This window comes from Neolamprologus brichardi, chromosome 12 (assembly GCF_056152115.1).
Source record: "Neolamprologus brichardi isolate AB-2024 chromosome 12, ASM5615211v1, whole genome shotgun sequence".
In the NCBI taxonomy this organism is placed as follows: Eukaryota; Metazoa; Chordata; class Actinopteri; order Cichliformes; family Cichlidae; genus Neolamprologus; species Neolamprologus brichardi.
In genome coordinates, this window is record NC_142115.1 from 4,355,466 (window position 1) to 4,375,628 (window position 20,163).

Sequence of the window (20,163 nt, forward strand, 5' to 3'; positions counted from 1 at the left end):
CAAGAATAATTTTGTGTGAAAACTACTTGAACAAACTTGTAAGAAAAGTTGTAAAGTCCTGCTTATTCGAGATCTGTTGAAATATGATGCAGATAAATAGTTATTTAGCACAAATGTTTTTTCATTTTTAGATTATCACATGTCCCTGATGCTATCCACACTTTAAGTAGAATTTGAGTAAACCAGTTGTCCTATTATCAGATACATAATAATCATACATTTGTGAACAATATGCATATATTTTTACTTATTTGATTTATTTAAAGAACACATATAGATATATGTTCTTAAAGAAAGCAAACATTTTAAAATACAAACACTTTGAATGTACTCAAACATCTCAGTTTCAACAAATGCTTTCAAAAGTTCTTCATGATGGTTGTGTTGACAAATTTGTCCAAATTTGAAGCTTACAAAATACATTTAAGCTAAAGACAGTTCTCATATGTTTCATCCCTGGTGGGATCACAAAAAAAAGTTGAGGTCCACCCAGTGTTTTGCAGAGATGAGCAAAAAACATCAGCGCTACCGGACCCCTCTCTGTGTGGCGTGGCAAGAGAGAGAGAAGCAGCGTCAAACAGCAGCTACCTCTGCTTACCAATGAACACGTGTGCGCCACGCTGCGCCTATCAGTACCCACACAGCGGAAATATGTGAGCAACACGTAGCTGTGTTGTCTGGGGAGTCAACAAGTGGTAAACATTCAGAGGAAGTGAACTACTGACGGTTACGCAGAGAAGAAAACAGCGATGTCTGAGTCAGACAAGGAGGGTCGTACTTGCTGCCCCTGCACTGAGAGGGTTGCGGTGACAATACCTCCCTTCTGTTGTTGTTCCGAAATACGCAACCCAAAATGTCTCGTCATCTGTTGGATTTGTTTTTGGTTTTTTTTAGGTTGTGCATTAGTTGGTAGTATTTGGTTAGTGGTATGGTTCAATGTATGTAAAAGTAAAGGTCAGGTTGCCCCGTCAGACGACGAGGACCCCAATTGCCGTTTCTCAAAAGCTGCAGTGGCCGCAGACTCCGAGAATTGTTCGGAGATTGGAAAGTGAGTAAAATTTTAAACTTCTGACACGTTTTTTTTTTTCACATTACACATACGGTCATATATATGGTCATAAATATTTTGTATACAAATCTTTTTTTACACACACACAAATTCTTTTTACACATACAAAACTGATTTACAAGTACAAAATATTTATGACCACAATTCGAGCCCATACGAACAGCTTTATCTCATGCAGGGTTAAATTCAGTTAATTTAAACCTTGTATTCTTCGGTCTTATTTTACCTCTTTTTGCTACAACTTTTAATGTTTTTTCTCAGTTTATTTGTTTGAAACAGTATGTAACCATTTTACTTCTATTTTTTTTAAATCTGCCAACACAATGCTGCTGTCTTTTCTGCTTCTCTGGATGCAAACTCTTAACGTTCCCGCTAATGTACAAATCTTTGGATCAAAATAAAGTTGTTCCTCCTTATTCACCTAAATTCAGAGCAGGTTTAATGTAGTTACCAAAACCTAACGCAGGATTAAATCCACAGAGCACTGCTTTCACTTTTAAATTGTTGTTTATATTGCTTTTTTACTGAAACTGACCACTCAGAATGCTTAGTTCCATCAGAGAGCTTTGTGATCAGCTTCACAATCTCTCCAGTTATATCAAACCCTATGCAAAAAATCTTGGTGTGATTTTTGACATATTTAACTTAGTGGTTAAATATTGAAATGAGGCCTTTTCTTTCTGTAAAAGATGGTGAAATTGTAATTCATGCTCTCATTTCTTCCCACTTGGACGATTACAAATGACCTTAGACTGGTCTCAGTCAGTCCTCTCTGCCCTGTCTCCAGCTTGTCCACAGTCGTTATGCTAGGCTCCTCACAGACATCCGAAAAAGTGGTTTTATACATTTCAAGATCCTCATTTTTTGTCTGCAAATGATCAGGTTAATTTAACTGTGGGATGTGATAGAGATTAAAATTCAGTGAACTGTGCATCTCTAGCACATGTAACAACAAAAAGCCCAACACATCGTTGTGTTATTCAGTCATGACAATTTAATTGTGGGAAAATTACAATTTTGATGAAGATTAAAATTAAATTAATTGTGCACCCCTAACACACATGATAACAATAACACTAAAGTGTTAACGATGAACTCTTTCAGGGACATTCTTCAGAAAGGCGGCTCTGCAGTAGATGCTGCCATTGCTGCGCTGCTGTGCACCTCCATCATCAACCCACAGAGTTCGGGGATCGGAGGCGGGGTCGTATTCACTGTGATGGACAGCTCCGGTAACAAGACACCCTCCCTCCTCTTTGCTCAGCCCTGCTGGGGAATAACATAATAATATGTCATCTTTTCAAAGGTAAAGTGAAAATCATCAACTCCAGAGAGACTGTTCCCAAAAGCGTGACCTCTGACCTGCTTAAGTTGTGTCCTAATACCACAGAGTGGACCGTGGAGTGGAAGCAAGGTGGGCTGTTTATCTGGCATAATGCTAATATTTATAATGTTTTAGTCTAATCTGCTCTTGGACTCACCTTTATGACACAGCTAATTTATTCTGTACAGGTGACTGCTAATGCACACTGTGAGTCATTCCTCATTCAGCTTTCCTCAAAAAAGCAAAACTGGGGTAATATAAAAAGAAAAGAAAAAAGATAAAGCAAACCACTACAGAGGGTTTGGCTGTCAGCAGATATTAAAGACAATGAGTCGGTGTCGTATATGACACTATCAGAATAATCTAGCATAAACACCATGAAACATATGCTCCTTAGTTTCAGAAACAACCAGAGAGATTGAAGTAGTCAGGTTTTTCTCCAAACAGGTCTAACAGGTCTTTCTCCAAATCATGCACAAGATGTAACACAAAAGTTTTAAAGGTGTAGTCAGTTATCTGTAGAGATATATTTTAAATTCTGCACTTTAGTCTGCAAGACAAACTCAAGATATGAAGGATCATACCTACTTTTTATCACCTGAGATAGGGTTCTTGTCATCAAAGAAGCAAAGGAAAGAGACAGCATGATTGGTGTCTTGTTAAAATGTCACCCTCCTCCTCACCTCAAACCTCATCTCCTGAACTAAAGTCAGGACTCTAACACACTAAGGAGTGCATAACCATTATTATTTAATTATTGAAAATAATAATTATTGAAAAAAAATAATAATACAGTCAGCAACAAAAACCTAAATGATCTTATACCTCTTCATTTTTTATTCATTTATTTATTTATTTATTTTTGCCTGTCCCGTTTGGTTCTTTTGCCATCAGAATTATTGTCTAAAGGCAAAGAAAGATGCCCAACGGATTTACTTTACCAAATTGACCATCCCAGCCTTGCCGTAATGGTCTATTTGATTCACCTTTTATTGTTTATTTTATTTATTTTTTATTTTCACTTGCTAGATATGGGACAGACTTGAATGAGGAAAAGAAAAGGGAGAAAGAAAGAGGGGGGAAAACAGCAGAAAAGAGGGACGGGGATAAAGGGCAAAAAAACAAAAACAACTAAATAAGCAGACAAAAAAAGACATATATCAATCACCTGGATCACCTGTTGAGAAAGAAAAAAGAAAACAAGCAGAAGAAAATGAGAGCAATACAATAAACAACATCACGATGATATATGGGAATATAACAGTAAATACTAAATATTAAATATTATTGGGCAGCACGTAAGATTGACAGCGCACAGTGTGCTTTGAGGTAGGAGCCATCTTATACCTCTTCAAAGAAATATATAACAAGACCAGAGAAATTCAAATACTGGGTCAAAAAACCCACATTTTTGTTTGCCAAAGGATAGCTGCTCCACAGTCCTGGGTCCTTTTTGTCATATCTGTCATTTCATGATGCACTCGATGTGTTTTTTCTTGGTCAAAGGTTTGAACTGCAGGCAGGCCATTTTAACACCCAGGTACTTCTTCTGTGAAGCCATGCTATTGTAATAGATGCAGTATGCGGTTTAGCGTGGTCTTGCTGAAATAGATGTCAACTTGATGGGAGCATAAGTTGCTCTAAGACCTGTGTACACCTTTCAGCACTGATGGTGCATTGCCAGATGTGCAAGCAGCCAATTCTATAGGCAGTAATGTAATTACATACCTTCAGAGGTTTTGAATTGAGTCGTGATAACAAGCTGCAAAAACAGCAGCACTTAACGTTAAAGCCCTTTACTGTTTATCCCAGAATGCAGGATCCACATTTTGTAAAAAAAAAAATTGATTTGTCTGACATTAGAACAGTTGTCCACTTTGCCTCAGTCCTTGTTGAATGAACTTTGGCCCAGAGAAGACAGCTGCATTTCTTGATCATGTTCATGTATGGCTTTCTTTTTTGCATGATAGAGAATTTAAATTTGTGGATGGCACACTGAAGCATGAAAACCTAAGTACGTGCTTACTGTTGTGGCTCATTGGGCGTTATATTTAAAATGCAACACCGCCACCTAGGGGAATTTCCAATATTAAAATGCCTTTATTAAATGCATTTGTTAAAAGACAAAAAAGGATTAATAAGCAATAATAATACAATAATAAAAACAATAATAAAGCAGCCCAGAGAATAATGAAAGGTGACTGTGGTACAGCCAACTCTAATAGACTCTAATCGAGTCTGCAGAGAATGTCCACACATAAAGTCTTCATACAGTATTAGTCCTTTATTTTATCCAGGTAAAAAATCTCATTGAGATTAAAAATTTCATTTCCAAGAGAGACCTGGCATCATGGCAACAACATCCCATACAAACATGTGAGAAATATACAATAACAGATCTAATTAAGAGCGACATTAAAAACAATCACACTGAGTAAAAGAGTTATTCTCTCGTTCCTTTAAGACAGACTTAAACTCTCCCAAGGTAACCAATTCTGATCATTTCAGTTCCTTCTGCAGATTATTCCAGGAAGCAGGGGCAGCGTAATTAAAAGCCTTTTTCCCAAATTCTGTTCTGATTTTAGGGCCAATCAATTGTATGATATTGTGCGAACGAAGGCTGTATTGGTTGTGGTTTTTATACATATAAACACATAAATAAGATGGAACCAGCCCAAGGAGAGGTTTATAGATAAACATCAACCAATGGGAGAGTCTACGAATATGGAAAGATGGACATTTAGCAGCAGCTTACAAAGAACAATGATGTACACAATTTCCATAACCAGTAATAAAACGTAAAGCACAATGGTACACGGTATCCAACCTCTTTAGGTAGTGGGCAGGTGCATTAAAAAAATCACCAAAATCCATTAAAGGTAAAAAAGTTGCATAAATCAAGTGTTTTCTCACTTGGAGGGAGAAACAGGATTGATTTCTAAAGAAGAAACTTAGTTTTAGTTTTAACTTTGACACAAGCCTTTGAATGTGAGTCTTAAATGACAAATTCTGATCTATAATGATCCCTAGATACTTGTAAGATGTGACCATTTCAATTTCAGTTCCTTGAATTGTTGTAATCTTAGGAGATGTAGCTAACAACTCTTTGCCATTTGAGAATAACACGAACTTGTATTTCTATGGATTTAACACCAACTTAAGTTAAACTAAATGGGACTGAAAAACATCAAAGGCAGACTGCAGAAATTGCAGGGTTTGTGCTACTGAAGGAGATGAACAATAGATAATATTATCATCTGCATAAAGATGAAATGCAGCATTTGATAAATTATCACAAAGGTTGTTTATGTAAAGAGAAAAGAACAATGGCCCTAATATGGAGCCCTGCGGAACTCCTTTGGATACTGGGAGGAAAGAGGAAGTTTGCAGTCCATTGAATCAATGATGTCATTAACCACTTTAATAGCAGCAGTTAGTGTGCTGTGTTGTTTTCTGAATCCTGACTGATGTTGGAAAGAACTGAATTTTTGTCAAAAAAGTCTTTCAGTTGTTCACTAATGAACAGCTAAACTCTGAATCTAGAACTTTTGCTAGAACACACAATTTAGATATGGGCCTGTAGTTATTAACATCTGAAAGATCACCTCTTTTCAGCACAGGGAGAACACAGGCAGATTTCTATATTACAGGGATCTAACTTTTCGAGAGGCTAAGATTAAAAATGTAAGTTAGTGGTTCTGCTATAAAATCTGCAGCCAACTTAAGAAAATAAGGATCAAGTTGATCTGGTCCTGCAGATTTATTTAGATCCAACAGATTTAAAGCCCTGTGGACCTCAAAAACATTTAGTGCAGAAAAACTGAAGGGTTGGACCAAAGATTCAGTTTGAGTGGTTGCAGAGAGAGCCTCCTGTTGATTAAGCTGTTTTAAATCTGGATATAAAGATTCAAATAGAGATCCTGAAGAATGAAAAAGCTCATTAAAGCAGTTTAGAATATCACATTTCTCCATTAAAGTGCATGCAAGTCCATTTACGACAAAGGCAGGCATCTCATTTGTAGTTATGTCTCCATAAGAAGATTTTATTATTTTCCAGAATTTTTTAGGATCGTTCAGATGTTTAGTAGTTTTTGAAAGATAGAATTCTGATTTGGCTTTTTAAATTATGGAAGTTGAACGGTTTCTGAGCTGTCTAAAAATCAGCCAGTCCGCTTCATATTTAGTTTTTCTGGCCTTAGCCCAGGCAGCATCCCTTTTTTTTTTTTGAGTAGACTGGAGAGCTGAGGAGAAAACCAAGGGTTGTTTCTGCATTTTACTCTAAATTTGCGCATGGGGGCATGTTTATTTATAATTTTGATAAAAGTGTCATAAAAATAGTTCCATGCCAGCTCAACATCAGTTATCAGGTAGATTCTATTATAGTTATAGTCCCATAAATAAAAGAAAAGCTTGCTCACAGAAATCCTCAAAATCCTGTTTAAAAACTATTTGTGGCCTTGATTTTGGGAGCTTCAATTGTCTGACTACAGCTACCACACAGTGGTCACTGATATCATTTGTGAAAACCCCAGTGTGAGAATATTTATACGGCATGTTAGTTAAAAATAAGTCAAAAAGTGATGACTTTACTAGGCATTTAAGATTTGGATGAGTTGTGCTGTAAATTAGTTGTGTGAGATTATATGAATCACACAGGGATTTAAAACTGTCTGAGGCAGAAGACAACCAGTCCCAGTTGAAATCTCCAGCCAGCACAATTTCATTAAAATCTAAAGTAGTCTCACTACTAGCCGAGGGGGGGTCTATAACAGCCCACAATGGTAATAAAATAGCCCTTCAAAAGTTAGAGCTTGAGGGCAAAAAGTTCAAACTGTTTACAAACAGATACTGATGATTGGACAGTAACAGGGAATTTGTTTTTTACGTAAATTGCAACACCGCCACCCTTTCTGGGGCGGTCGCAACGGAAAGGTTTATAGCGCGTTATTGCAATGTCTTTGTAAGTAACCGATTTCGTAAGCCAGGTTTCTGATAATGTAAGAATATCAGTATCTAACTCTTTCATCCAAATTTGGGAAGAAGACTTCTGACATTTAAATGAGTGATACCAAGACCCGTTCGAGCTTTAAAATCACAAGGAGTACTCAAGCATTTGCAATCTGGACCGGGATTAGGTTGTATTTCCAGATAAAAGAAGCAGAAAAACAATAAAACATTTTCTTTTCACAGATTTTTTTTGTAGTTTAACGGACTGATTTCTCGTACGGCTCAATCTCTTTGGGTGGTGAGAGAATTGGGAAATAAACCAGTGATATGGAATAAATAAATCAGTTAAATCAGATGGAATGAGATCTCTGCTGATGATTACATTTGAGAAGCTTCTAAAAAATGTAAAATCCCACCTTGTTCCCTTTGAGAGGAGTAAGAAGTATGATTTCCCTTGTTCTGCAGACTGTTCCTGCACCTCATTTAGACAAAAAGCTGTCAATAAAATCAATAAAGGAAAAAAGGCTACTGAGGATCCTGACTGACAGGGAAAAAAAAGGTAGACCCAGTAGACCTGTGGTAGAACCTGGTTGTGGTCTGCTGGCTGGACCTGCTAACAGTAAAAGATATAATCGTCGCATTAAACAGCTTCTAAGAGCAAGATCAGTTTCTGAATGGGCTGTTCAACAATAGACAGCTTGCCAGAATGCTGTCCCATCTTTCCCATTTTCTGGTCTTCAATTAATGTAAATTGCTCCCCAGGACGAATCTTAACTTTCCTCACAAGTCCATCTTTATCAGTCATTGTTTCTAATTTGGCTAATCTCCACTCGTTCTGTGGCAGATTATCTGCCTGTGGAGGTGAAGCTGGAAATGTTGTGAGATGCTAAAGTGGGGCCAGAGACACAGGCTGCTGTGGATGCACATGTCCCTGTCTCTTATGTTGCTGTCAGCAGAGTACAAATGACCTTCCTGCATTACTTCCTGATTGTCTATAGTGTGTTGACTTTGAAGCGAAGCTGTGGATCCATATGTAGAATCAGCATAGTCTCTGTTAAGAAGCGTCTTTTGACAGCATTTGAGTATGGGATGGACAGCAATAAGAACTGGGAGTAGTTATTGGAGCAGTTCACTTGTGGCAGACATTAAAAAAATAAAGAAATTAGACATTAGAATATGTGTGAGAAGGATGGATCCAGGAAAGAAAGGAGCTACAGACAACATTTATTTATGGGGCCAAGAGTTCTGTGCTACACTCCTGCACACAGGCTGCATAAACAGTAAGAAAAGTAAATATAAGATATACTAAATGCTTCTTCAAACCAGAAATAGTGTAAATATAGTGAAATAAACTAAAAGTAAGTGTAAGATGCAAAATGTTATCTCTAACATAATCAGTTACAAACAGACACACATTTCCCTCTGAAATGGAGCAGAATAGAATAGAGTATTTACAAAGCACCAAATTATAAGAAATGTCATCTCAGATCATTAAAGGTCAGGACCTTACAATTTACCCAAAACACAAGTAAATGTATGTGTGACTTTCCAGCACTGACTACCCATTATCTATCTAACCAGAAAACAGATGGATTGGGGTTCCTGGGGAAATTCGAGGTTATGAAGCGGCACACCGGCTTTATGGGAAGTTGCCGTGGGCCGACCTCTTTCAGCCGACCATCAAATTAGCCAGAGAAGGATTCCCTATTCCTTACTACCAAGGTCAACACATCCCACGCATTAATAATACGTCAATAAGGTATGAAATACACCCACAATGTGATTTCAAAAATACGAAGAGCAAACAATGAATGTTTTAGCTTTATTTCACTGTCTTTGTCTTTTAGGGAGTTATATTTAGATAAAAATGGGAACCTGCTTAAGACCGGTGATACTGTGAAATTTGAGAAACTGGCTGACACTTTGGAGACGATCGCAAACGAGGGACCAGATGTGTTTTACAACGGAACAATAGCAAAGAATTTAATCAGTGACATACAGAAAGCAGGTATTATCAGACGGGATTCATCCTGCTCTCTTTTCTGAACATTTTCTGTGTCTGGCAGGCACAATGATCTAATTACAAATTAGAAAATCGATTGGCTTTGGAAAACTCTAACATGATCCCTCACAGGCCACACTGTGATCTGTCTGGATCCATTCAAACTCTTGATTATGAAATGCATTGTGTTCATTTTTGCTCAACAGAATCATTTGTTTCACTGATTTTGCTCAGGAGGAAAACTCACACTGGAGGACTTGGCATCGTATCAAGCTAATGTGACTGATGCGTGGAATATTTCTTTGGGAGAGTACCGGATGTACTTCCCTCCGCCCCCTGCAGGGGGAGCCATACTCAGCCTCATCCTCAACATCATGAAAGGTTCCTGATTGTTGCTTCTAGCATGTAGAGTTTGATTCATATAGGACAATGATCCTTATCAATCGTTACAAATGTGATACACTAAGAAATGATGTTTTAAATAAAAGAAATAACAATTATTTATATTTTCAGGATACAAAATGAATTCAGAACCTAAGACGACTGATGAAAAGATTTTGTTTTATCACCGTTATATTGAAGCTTTAAAATTTGCCAATGAATTAAAGACAAATATCAGCGATCCAAACTTCAGCTCAGATAAAGTAAGTATCTCAAAATTTGCACCTGCTTTGTTGCATATAGTATGATTCTATTTAAGTGACTAAACAATTTAAAGTAACAATACCACATCACAAAACACAAAATAAACCACCCCTTGCCTGCAGCTCATCCACAAACTACACCCCACCACAGTCAGTTTATGCACACTGATAATGAGTTGAGGAGTGAACAGATCTGAAGTTTTTTTGTAATATCTCTGAGTGTCGCACAGTTGGACTTTGGGTTAATTTGCTGGGGTGAGATTGTGACTTTGTGTTAACAAAGTGCTTTTACAGAGGTGCTCACCTTTGTTAATGATCAATCAGGGGCATTTGATTATCAGTACCTGGCTGCTACTTACAATTAAAGGTCTTATAGAAGCACTAAGGGTGTAGAGAACCAGTAGAGTGCTGTAAAAATTTCTTTGAGTCTCAGCATTTTCATTTCAGCATCATTCTGAGCAGTGATGTAGCTTTTAAAACATATACATATAAATACAAGTTTTAAAAGCACATAAACCTAAATTGGCTTAATATTTGTCTTTAATTTAGTATGTATTATTATTATTATTATTATTGTTTTAGTATTTAAATATAAGTATAATTTTGTGTAATGTGATGTTTTCAGATGCTCTGTAGTTCACACAGATGACAAAGAATTTCAGAGACTATATCTTTGCCAGTCATATGTTGAGCTTGATCACTAACTAATATTATAACCTCTGGTATTAATTCATTCATTTATTCATCTTGCATCAGTGATGGATCACTGATCAAAATTCTGTTAACATTTGGCTGTAATTTGATAATTTTCTTGACTGCATGTATTTTCTGTAATGTGCATATTTATTTAGTTTTATTAATTCATTTTATTAATTCTCTGTATTTCACACAGATGGCAAAGAAACTGACAGAGGATAGCTTTGCAGACAGCAAACGAAGCTTGATCAGCAGCGGCAAGACTCGTGATCCTGGCATCAACTTGTATCTGGACAGCATCGGCACCACACATGTATCTGTGCTGGCTGAAGATGGATCTGCTGTGTCTGTCACCAGCAGCATCAACGACGAGTCAGTACCTGCATCATTCTGTTTCACTGCTAGAAACCAGCTATCAGATATTTTTCTTTCTTGAAACTGAAGATTTAAGAGATTATGGAGTAACTTATTTTTAGAGTATTTCTATACTACAAAGAGTGTCTTGGTGTTGTAGTTAATTAAATTTTTTTGTTTACAGATTTGGCTCCAAGGTCCTCTCTCCAAAAACTGGAATCATTCTCAACAGCCAGCTGTCTGACTTCTGTGGTAGAGCTAATCGCTCCTCTCCTGGTAAGAGATCAGTAGGATGCTTTTTACATTTATTATTTATGAAATACAAGTAATCAGACGAGGAAGGTGGATTATTTCAAAACTAATACCACAAAGAGTTTAATCTTTTTTCCTGAAATTATTTTCCTGACAGGACATATTTCTTTAAGTAATTTCTAATAACAACAAAATAGTACCATTGAGGAAATGAGAGGAGAAAATGGCATTTCATAATTCATTGTGACGCATCATGTTTTGTTGATCATGGAAAAACTAAACTTGTTGATCATTTCCACGATGTTTTGTTCATCATGGAAATGATGAACAAAACTGCCAAACTGAAACACATCATGTGAATTTGGACTAAAATTGCATTTTCTGTTTAATACCATAGCCTGCTAAAATGTTTTGAATGTTCAAGAACAGGCACAGTTGAACACACTGCTGTAGTAAAATCTGTTCCCATGTCAACGTGTTGTTGTGTGAAGTTTTTCCTTCACCCTGTCACCAAGTACTTGCTCATAAGGGCCTCTTCTTATTGTTGGGGTTTACTCTCTATTGAAGTGGTTTAACCATATGGATATTTATATTCATTTAGATATATACATAGGACAGCACACTGGCACTGTGTTGCCTTATAGCATGGAGGCCCTGAGTTTGATCCCACCTGTGTGGAGCTTGCATGTTCTCCCCATGTTTGTGTGAGTTCTCTCTGGGTACTGCAGCATCCTCCCACAGTCCAAAGACATGCAGTTAGTAGGGTTAGGCTAATTGGTGAATCTAAATTGTCCATAGGTGTGAATGCGAGTGTCTCTCTGTGTTAGCGCTGCATCAGGCTAGCGACCTGACCTCGGTTTACCCTGCCTCTCGCCCTATGATAGCTAGGATTGGCTCCACCACCCCTGCAACCCTGAGAAGGATAAGCTGAAGATAATCGATGGATGAATCTATATATAGATCTATAATGTTGATTCAAGTGTGTTGAAGGTTCTGTATAATTCAGTTTGGACATAGCATCATTTAAACATTAATCTAACACACTGACAGAGTCTCAGTAATAGCTGCACTTTGAAAGACATTTCACTTTAGTTTGATACAGATTCAGTAGAGATAACTCAGTTGTTGTGTGTGCACTTTCATCATTTGTTGATAAGCATGGGCAGATGCAATTCTAAACTTGTTCGTAGAGCACAGGTGTCGAACTCCAGGCTTTGAGGGCCAGTGTCCTGCAGATTTTACATGTGTCCTTGATCCAACACAGCTAAATTACCTCCTCAAGGGCTGTATCCCAATTCAGGGTCTGCAGCCTTAAAGTACGCAGCCTTAAAGGTCCACAAGGGCCGTGTACTCAAAGATCGCTAAGGCCGGAAGTGCGAGGCTTGTGAAATGGGACGGTCTAGCCTCCGTCGTGCTGCCCAGGTTGCCTAGCAACCATGATACTAACAGCTGGAAACGTTTCATACAGCTTTGTTTGACAGAAATGAAGGAGAAAATCTTTTGTTCATTTGTTTGTTTGTTTCTACATGAGCTTTGATCATTCTCTGTAAGATTAAGCTCAGCTATTGAACGGCGTATATTTTAAAGTAAAGGCTTTAAAACCAAGTTAGTACAAACGTCACTAATGTCACATAACTTTGCCGACATGTGGCCAACAGGAATGTTTTAATGTTCTTCGTTATGGGATATGTTGGGCCACAAAATCTACACCGCCACATCCTTAAAATTCAGGGAAATGAAGGATGCATTTGAGGGCCGCATTTCGAGCAGCCTTTGAATTGGGACAGCCTTCGTCGCGTCGCTGTGACGTAATCTGTTGGGTCTAAACTCAGACCCTGCTGTATCCAGGACAGAGAAAAACAAGGCAACAGCGATCGATCGATTTACCTGTAAGGGAGGCCTCGTCGGTATCTCAGAAACGCACTTCAAAAACGCACCAAAAAGGGTCATAAAAACCCCAAAACACTTTGGTCCTTCAAATGAACAGGTACAAAAAAGAAACCAAACACATCAGACATCACAATAAAAAAAAAACTCCTTACGAATGATCCCGACGATGGCCTCCTCTCGCTGCCTTTTATTGAAAACATTCACACAATAAACAATAGTTTACAAACACCTCCCCTCATAACCCCCCTTGGTTACAAAGACAAGGCACTGTGTGTGTGTGTGTGTGTGTGTGTGTGTGTGTGTGTGTGTGTGTGTGTGTGTATGTGTTCTCCTGCTGACCAAAAAGGGTCATAAAAGCAGGAGCAACATCCTTGGTCATAAAGAGGGTAGTCTCCCCCACACCCAATTTATGGTTCACCCTAGATAACAAAGCAGACCCTGAATTGGGATACAGCCAACATGTCTTGGAGTTCTCCAGAAGCCTGGTAATGAACTAATCATTTGATTCAGGTGTGTTCACCCAGAGTCTTATCTAAAACCTGCAGGACACCGGCCCTCGAGGCCTGGAGTTTGACACCCCTGTTGTAGAGCATGAAAATACAGTCACTGATTTGTGTATGAAACATTTGTGTAAATGATTTATGCACAAATATGTGTGTACAGACTGATTTCTGCTTTCTAGTTTTGTCATTCAAGGTCTTTGTTGTATTTCTCAGGGGAGCGGCCTCCCTCCAATATGGCCCCATCTGTGCTGAAGTCTCCATCAAAGACGCTGGTGATTGGAGGGTCTGGTGCTGAAATGATTCCACCGGCAGTGGCCTCGGTACGTATGCATGGTAAACATACACAAGTGCCATTACATATTAAATAAAAGAAATTGATGTGGACTGATGCCCGTCTTTGCTGTCAAAGCTTGCATCATAGTAACAAGATTCTTCACCCTAATTTATCCTGTAATCATCACATTCTCACCTCATTTTTTTTCTCTCCAAGGCACTCATGAACCACCTTTGGTTTGGAAAGAGTCTTAAGGAGGCAATTATTACTCCTGTTGTTCTTGTAGACTCTCAAAGTGAAGTAAAACTTGAATCCAAGCTTGAAAAGGTAATTTATTCAGTGTATTTAAATGATAAATTAATAAGTTCTACTTCTCTTGTTCCATCTGAGTCTCTCTCCTCTTTGCCCTGCAGGATGTAGTTGATGGTCTTGAAGCTCTGGGACATAAAATAGCAAAATTCTACAACACAGTCAACGCTGTGGAAAAGGCGGGCAGCTGTATCTCTGCATGGTCTGATGAAAGGAAAAAAGGCAAAGCTGCTGGTTACTGAGACCAAAAGTCAGTGATGTCAGTTATACAGCATGGTCTTAAGGTTATGGACACTGCTGTAGCTACAACATTGGTAAATCTATATTCGTCTGTTGACTGATAGTACATTCATGCTTTGCTCATGTGTCTAAAAAGTTTGTAATATTGAAAACATAATGCAACGATCAGATCAATTAAATCCCAAATTTCATGCAAAAATGTGCAAAGATAGCACTGTAAAAACTAGAAATGTAATTTTTTTTAAAAATTTAGGGATTGCTGTTGATATCCGCCTCAATTTTTTACAATCAATATGACCTTCTAAATATTTGTTTATTTTGGGTTTTGATACATATAGAATTGACTAAAGGAACCAGCTTTCAGGTCAAAATGTGAAGCCCATGCCTATGTTTCTTTGACCTGCATTCTTTCTAAAAGGCCGGCCAGCAGGTTGAGACTGACTGCAGAAATCTTTGGTTATAGTAAACAATTCATATTTTCAAGTCTCATCAAATTCATGTTTACTTTGTAGATTTTAGCCCACTGGATAGTTGAGAAGGGAGATAAAGTAGGGTACACTTTAGGGCAGACCTAAGTTATCTATCAATTGATTTGTAGTTTAACCCTCCAGCCCCCACCCAATGCTTTTTATTATTATGTTTTTATATTTAGTTTTCATATTAAGATTTTGTGCTTCATTAATTCATCCTGCTATTGTTTTGCTGTTATAAAGTGTGGGTAATTCTGCTGATGTGCTCAGGGTAAAAGTTAATCTGACAAGCAGTTTGTGAGGCAACAGTTTTCTTTTTACCTCGGTATCTGTCTGAGCTCCTGTCTGTTTATGATTAATAAAGTATTCTGATTATGATTGTTTCAGGATGACCTGCCATTATCCAATCACACATCTGCTTACCTGCATCTTTGGCTCGTTTCTCTTGCTCTTCTTTTCTCTTTTTTCTAAACTGAGGACCTGATGGCTTTGAACTTTTCTTGTCCATCTTCCATTGGTTTTAATTTTGCACTCCAGTATAAACACCCTTCCCCCAACCCAAGGATCACCACAACATGATCTAACACACCTACACCTTAGTTCACAGATTCACTTTGTCTAGGGTTTATTTCTGAGATTTCACACAACCCAGGATTCAAATCACGAATACATAATGGGCTTGGATTTACAACATTATAAATGAAATGCGCTCTATTGTGAGACTTTAAATCATCAAACTGTAAATTTTAAATTGTTATTGATCCCTTTACCCCGAGTCCTAAAGTGTATATTTATTTTCTTACTCTTCTTATATTTATTGTTTGTTTACTTGCACTGCTGTAACTGGAGCCTCGTCGTCTCGTCTCTCTATATACTGGACTGTATGTAGCGGAGATGACAATAAAGTTTACTTTGACTTCAGCAGCGAGCAGGCGCACCGAGGAAAAACATCGTATCTGCCACAAGTCTGTATCATAATGTCTGGTGTTTTGTGTTTGTTGGTTTGTTTTTATTTTGTTTTACTTTGCGAGTTGGTTATTAGACGCTGCTCCAGCTGGTCAGAAAATCCCCCGCCGCAAGCAGCAGGCACAACTCGCAAACGAAGGGCGCCCTTACTCCCAGCAAATGGGCGATAGAAAACCGATCGGTGCCTGTACCATTCCCAATATGCGCTGGCTGACGTCGGGGCAGCATGAGTAGGGGAGACCGGGGATAGTTGTAACGTGGGTCAGTTGTAACGCTTCCAATATCTCCAATCAGGGCTAAGTTTCAAATGATGCGACTCATCCTGTGCATGCCCAATTCATTTCTGCTATCACATGTGAAAAATCAGCACATTTGGTCAAACACAGACAATTTAACATGAAAAAAAGTAATTTGTATACCAAAAAGTAAGTTTTTCTACTTTATTTCAATTTCTAATAGCATTATCTGCTTTGCAGTTATACTCATCAAACTTAAATTATGTTATTTGTATGTCTATGGGGATATATTCTGTGTAGGTCTTTAGTGCTAATGTTTTAGCCGTTGGCTGTAATGTTAGCTAGTTCATGGCTATAGGAGTCTGGGTCAGTTGTAACAATAATGCAGATGTTACAAGTTACCACACTATTACTTTAACTTATATTAAACAAGTTTGGGCAACGAAATCAGCAGAGAGAGGTTCACTGGTCACCTTTGTATATGCGGTTAATGCCATTGGCAACACAATTCCTCCACTGTTTGTGTTCCCACACATACGTTATGCAGACCACTGTGTCAGAGATGGACCAGTAGGAAGTACTGGTAGTGGAAATAAATCAGGATGGGTGCAAGAAACAGATTTCCTCATCTTTCTGAAGCACTTTGCAAACCACACCAAGGTAAGCCATGATAAAAAGTAATGGAATTGCGATGCTGGTGAACAACTACATTTTTTCAGCTTCATTGTTATGTTCATTGGTGCGAGAGTTGTAGGTTATAATGCCCACTGAGCCAATAAGGCCAAACTCAAGGAAGACCAACCAAAATTAATGAAATATTCAGTTGCAGAAAATTCCATAATTTGTCTTTTTTGGGGGGTTGGCATATGTTCAAAAGCTAGGTTTCTGCATTCTGTCACACACACACACAGCTACATAAATGGCTCTAAGTGCATTCATGTGTTGAATAAACAAAGATTACATGTTAATGTTTTGTCAGTACCCTTATTTCATTGTGTTACATTTCACCCCAGGATATGTTACAACTAACCCAGACTATGGGGTTAATTGTAACATTTCACTCTTTGTGTTTGAGACCATACCATGCAATGGGTAATTGTGCTGCAGAGAAAATAGCTGCACTATTTAATAGCAGAGACATGTAAATACTTTGCATTACATTTTGAATCCACTACCTTAAAAGAGCTCCAATTTACAGACAGAAATGTCAAAAATGTTACAACTATCCCCGGTCTCCCCTACGAGCATTTTTTTTTTTTTTTTTTTGCAGATGCCCGTGATGCCGCCCCCACCACGATGCCGCCCCGGGCAGCCGCCCGTGTCGCTCGTATCTAAAACCACTACTGATTGTAACTGACTGTAAAAAGTCAGCACAACGAAAATAAACAACATCTAAACTTGGTTTACATCTGACCCAGATAGACTGCAGTTCATAACTTCTTACCTGAAGTTCAGTTCACCGCCTTGGGTCTCTCCTCCTCCTGTATATCCTGAGTTATTTTTACACATCGACCAGCATCTGGCCAATCCACCACCTTTCATTGTTTATACCGTTACAAAAAAAAAACAATCATCGGCCCGTAAAAACAAAATATCACATCGGCCCACCGGGCAAATAAATGCCCGCTGGCCAGTCCAGCTATGGTCGTGCCATCAGTTAACCCGTGCCCAGGGTTGCCGACCCCTGTAGTAGAGCAATCTCAAGATCATGGGCCGAGGAGGATCACTTTGTTTGGGACGTTGGCGATTCACTCTATGTGCTCGATCGATAAGTAGCTTCTCCTCGAGAGGTAGCGCCTCCGCCAAAAGTTGTGAAACAAACTCCCTCTGTGCCCTCTGGTATTCCCGCGATTCTTACATTATTCCTCCTGGAGCGTGCCTCAAGATCTTCACATTTCTCATCTAACAAACTAGACAAACGCTCCACAGTGGCCTCGAGAGTGCCGATGGTGTCAGAGTGGTTTGACATCAAACCATTGACATCAAATATTTAAATTTTCATCTGAAAAATGTTAACTTTTCTTACACAGGCACAGGCCTGCAGTTCAGTTAAAGTGTTATCATGCCTGGCCACATCGCTTTTTATGTCCGAAATTGAGGCCTGGATGCTCTGGTTCAAGGATGATATCTCGCCTCTTATGGTGGTAGAAATCTCTAATATGCGAGAGTCCAGTGTAGCGCACAATTCAGACTTGATGGAATTTATCTCTGAACGTAAGCTAGTTATAGCGGTTAGTAGCGCTTTATTCGACGGCTCGCATTCATCCTTTTCCAGTGCAGGCGGGGGGCTTCGAGGCCTACATCGCTCGCATTGTTCTTCTTAAGTTTGGGCTTCACCATTGTCGAGAGGCTCCAAGAAATATATCCACAGTAATCAATGGAAATGTGCTATATAAATAAATTTGACCTTGAACTTTTTAGTTGTTTTATGTGTTTTACTGATAGGAATAGATAACCTGGACTTAAACTGGATATGTTTTGTTTTGAAACTGTCAGCTTTGTGTACAATAAATTCTTTTCTTCAGTTTTTAATGTCTGCCTTGTTTTTATTGTTGGATTGCATCCAACAATGCAATTTCCCTTATGGAAATCACAAGTCGGAAACTTTATGAAGCGGCAGAAGCTTATAGAAAAGCATGCCTTTCAAAACACACAGGTCACATGATCACAACTAAAGCCAAGGCTTCACCCCAGTTTTAACTGATGAAACAGTTTTTCAGATAATTGTCTACATAGAATCACTGTCTGATGGATTAAAAACCTTACATCCTCTGTGGGTTTGCTGTGTAGGAGGACATGTTGATAGCAGGTTGAAAAGCAAAGGATGCACAACATGGTCTACAGGTACTCCCAAATGAAAGGACCTGCTATCCATGTATGGATGGGGGCTCATCTCTGTTTATGCACCAAAGAAACCTCAAGAATTGTTTGTCTTTGGAGAGTAGGCACACCTGGTGAAACATGCCCCTACATCACTGATGCTGTGCTCCCTGAAGCGCACTCCAACCGGGGAAGGACTCAAGACAGGCAATAGAGTCTTGTTCAAATTAAGTTCCTTGTAATGAAAGGAGCAGTTCAAGACCATTCTATTTTTGCCATTGCGCTGGACCATGTGATGAAGTATTTACCATCTCTCTTTGCTCTTGGGAGGTAACATCCGGTTGCAGTTTGGCTACAACACCACAGCTTACCAGTTTTTCAATTTCTGCATTGTTTGCAGCACCCATTGCTTAGATGTTTCTCTATACTCTTATAGTTTGGCAATATTGCCTCTTGGGTTGCTTGGAAAAATGGCATATCCTTTCTCCTCAACAAGGATTTGGCATACCGGAACAGTATCTAAAGGGCTTTCTGATCCTCCTTTGACATTGTTACCTCCTTTTCACTTTTTTATGGTAGAATGTCAACTTGCCACCGTTTTTCAACACGCCTCTGAAGCTCAACAGATAGGGGGCTGCAGGAGGCACAGTTGCAGCTCTAGCTGTGACTCAAGAGTCTTTGCTGTGTCTTGCAGTGTCCAACCCTTGCAGCTGTCCCCCCTAGTGATTCAAAGTGCACAGGTTCTGCAGGGTTTATAAGGCGCAGCTGTGAAACTTGTAGGGGTAAATACTCAAGATGTCTGTAGATTGCTTGAGGAAAGTAGCTGGATATGAATGTTGAGCTAAATCAAAACGCTAAGTAGTGAAGGCATGAAATATTTGCTAGTTCTCATGGAAAGGTCCTCAGGAGTGCCTGTTAATCCTAGCTGCTAAGCTGAAGATGAACGTAGCATGGTGCAGTCAGAGCCATCATGCAAGACAGCATAAGTGTCCAGTGTCATGTCTCCATGTCCAGTGGCGGTCCTAGCCTGTTTGGCGCCCTGGGCGAACACTCCCTCTGGCGCGACCCCCCCCCCCCACACACACACACACACACACAGACAAAACATATTAAGGATTGTACATTAACATAAAGCTGTTGTACACACACACACACACATGAAGAGAG

The 20,163-nt window shown here is 38.9% G+C and overlaps 1 protein-coding gene across 1 annotated transcript; it reads left to right on the forward strand.

The window, feature by feature from the left end:
* Positions 1-2,179: 2,179 nt before the first annotated feature.
* LOC148100140 (glutathione hydrolase 5 proenzyme-like) lies at positions 2,180-15,455 on the forward strand. Its single transcript, XM_087848663.1, has 11 exons — positions 2,180-2,301; positions 2,376-2,483; positions 8,922-9,099; positions 9,188-9,348; positions 9,577-9,723; positions 9,856-9,986; positions 10,879-11,054; positions 11,221-11,312; positions 13,895-14,001; positions 14,172-14,282; positions 14,369-15,455. Exons 1-11 carry the CDS (start codon positions 2,289-2,291, stop codon positions 14,504-14,506), a joined length of 1,362 nt encoding a protein of 453 aa, XP_087704789.1. The 5' UTR covers positions 2,180-2,288; the 3' UTR covers positions 14,507-15,455.
* Positions 15,456-20,163: the final 4,708 nt, after the last annotated feature.

Bases quoted from the DNA above. Each gene is read 5' to 3' on its own strand.
- LOC148100140 (XM_087848663.1), top strand. The intron at 9,100-9,187 runs GTATGAAATACA...TTTGTCTTTTAG, and splicing joins ATTAATAATACGTCAATAAG to GGAGTTATATTTAGATAAAA. The intron at 9,724-9,855 runs GTTCCTGATTGT...TTATATTTTCAG, and splicing joins CATCCTCAACATCATGAAAG to GATACAAAATGAATTCAGAA.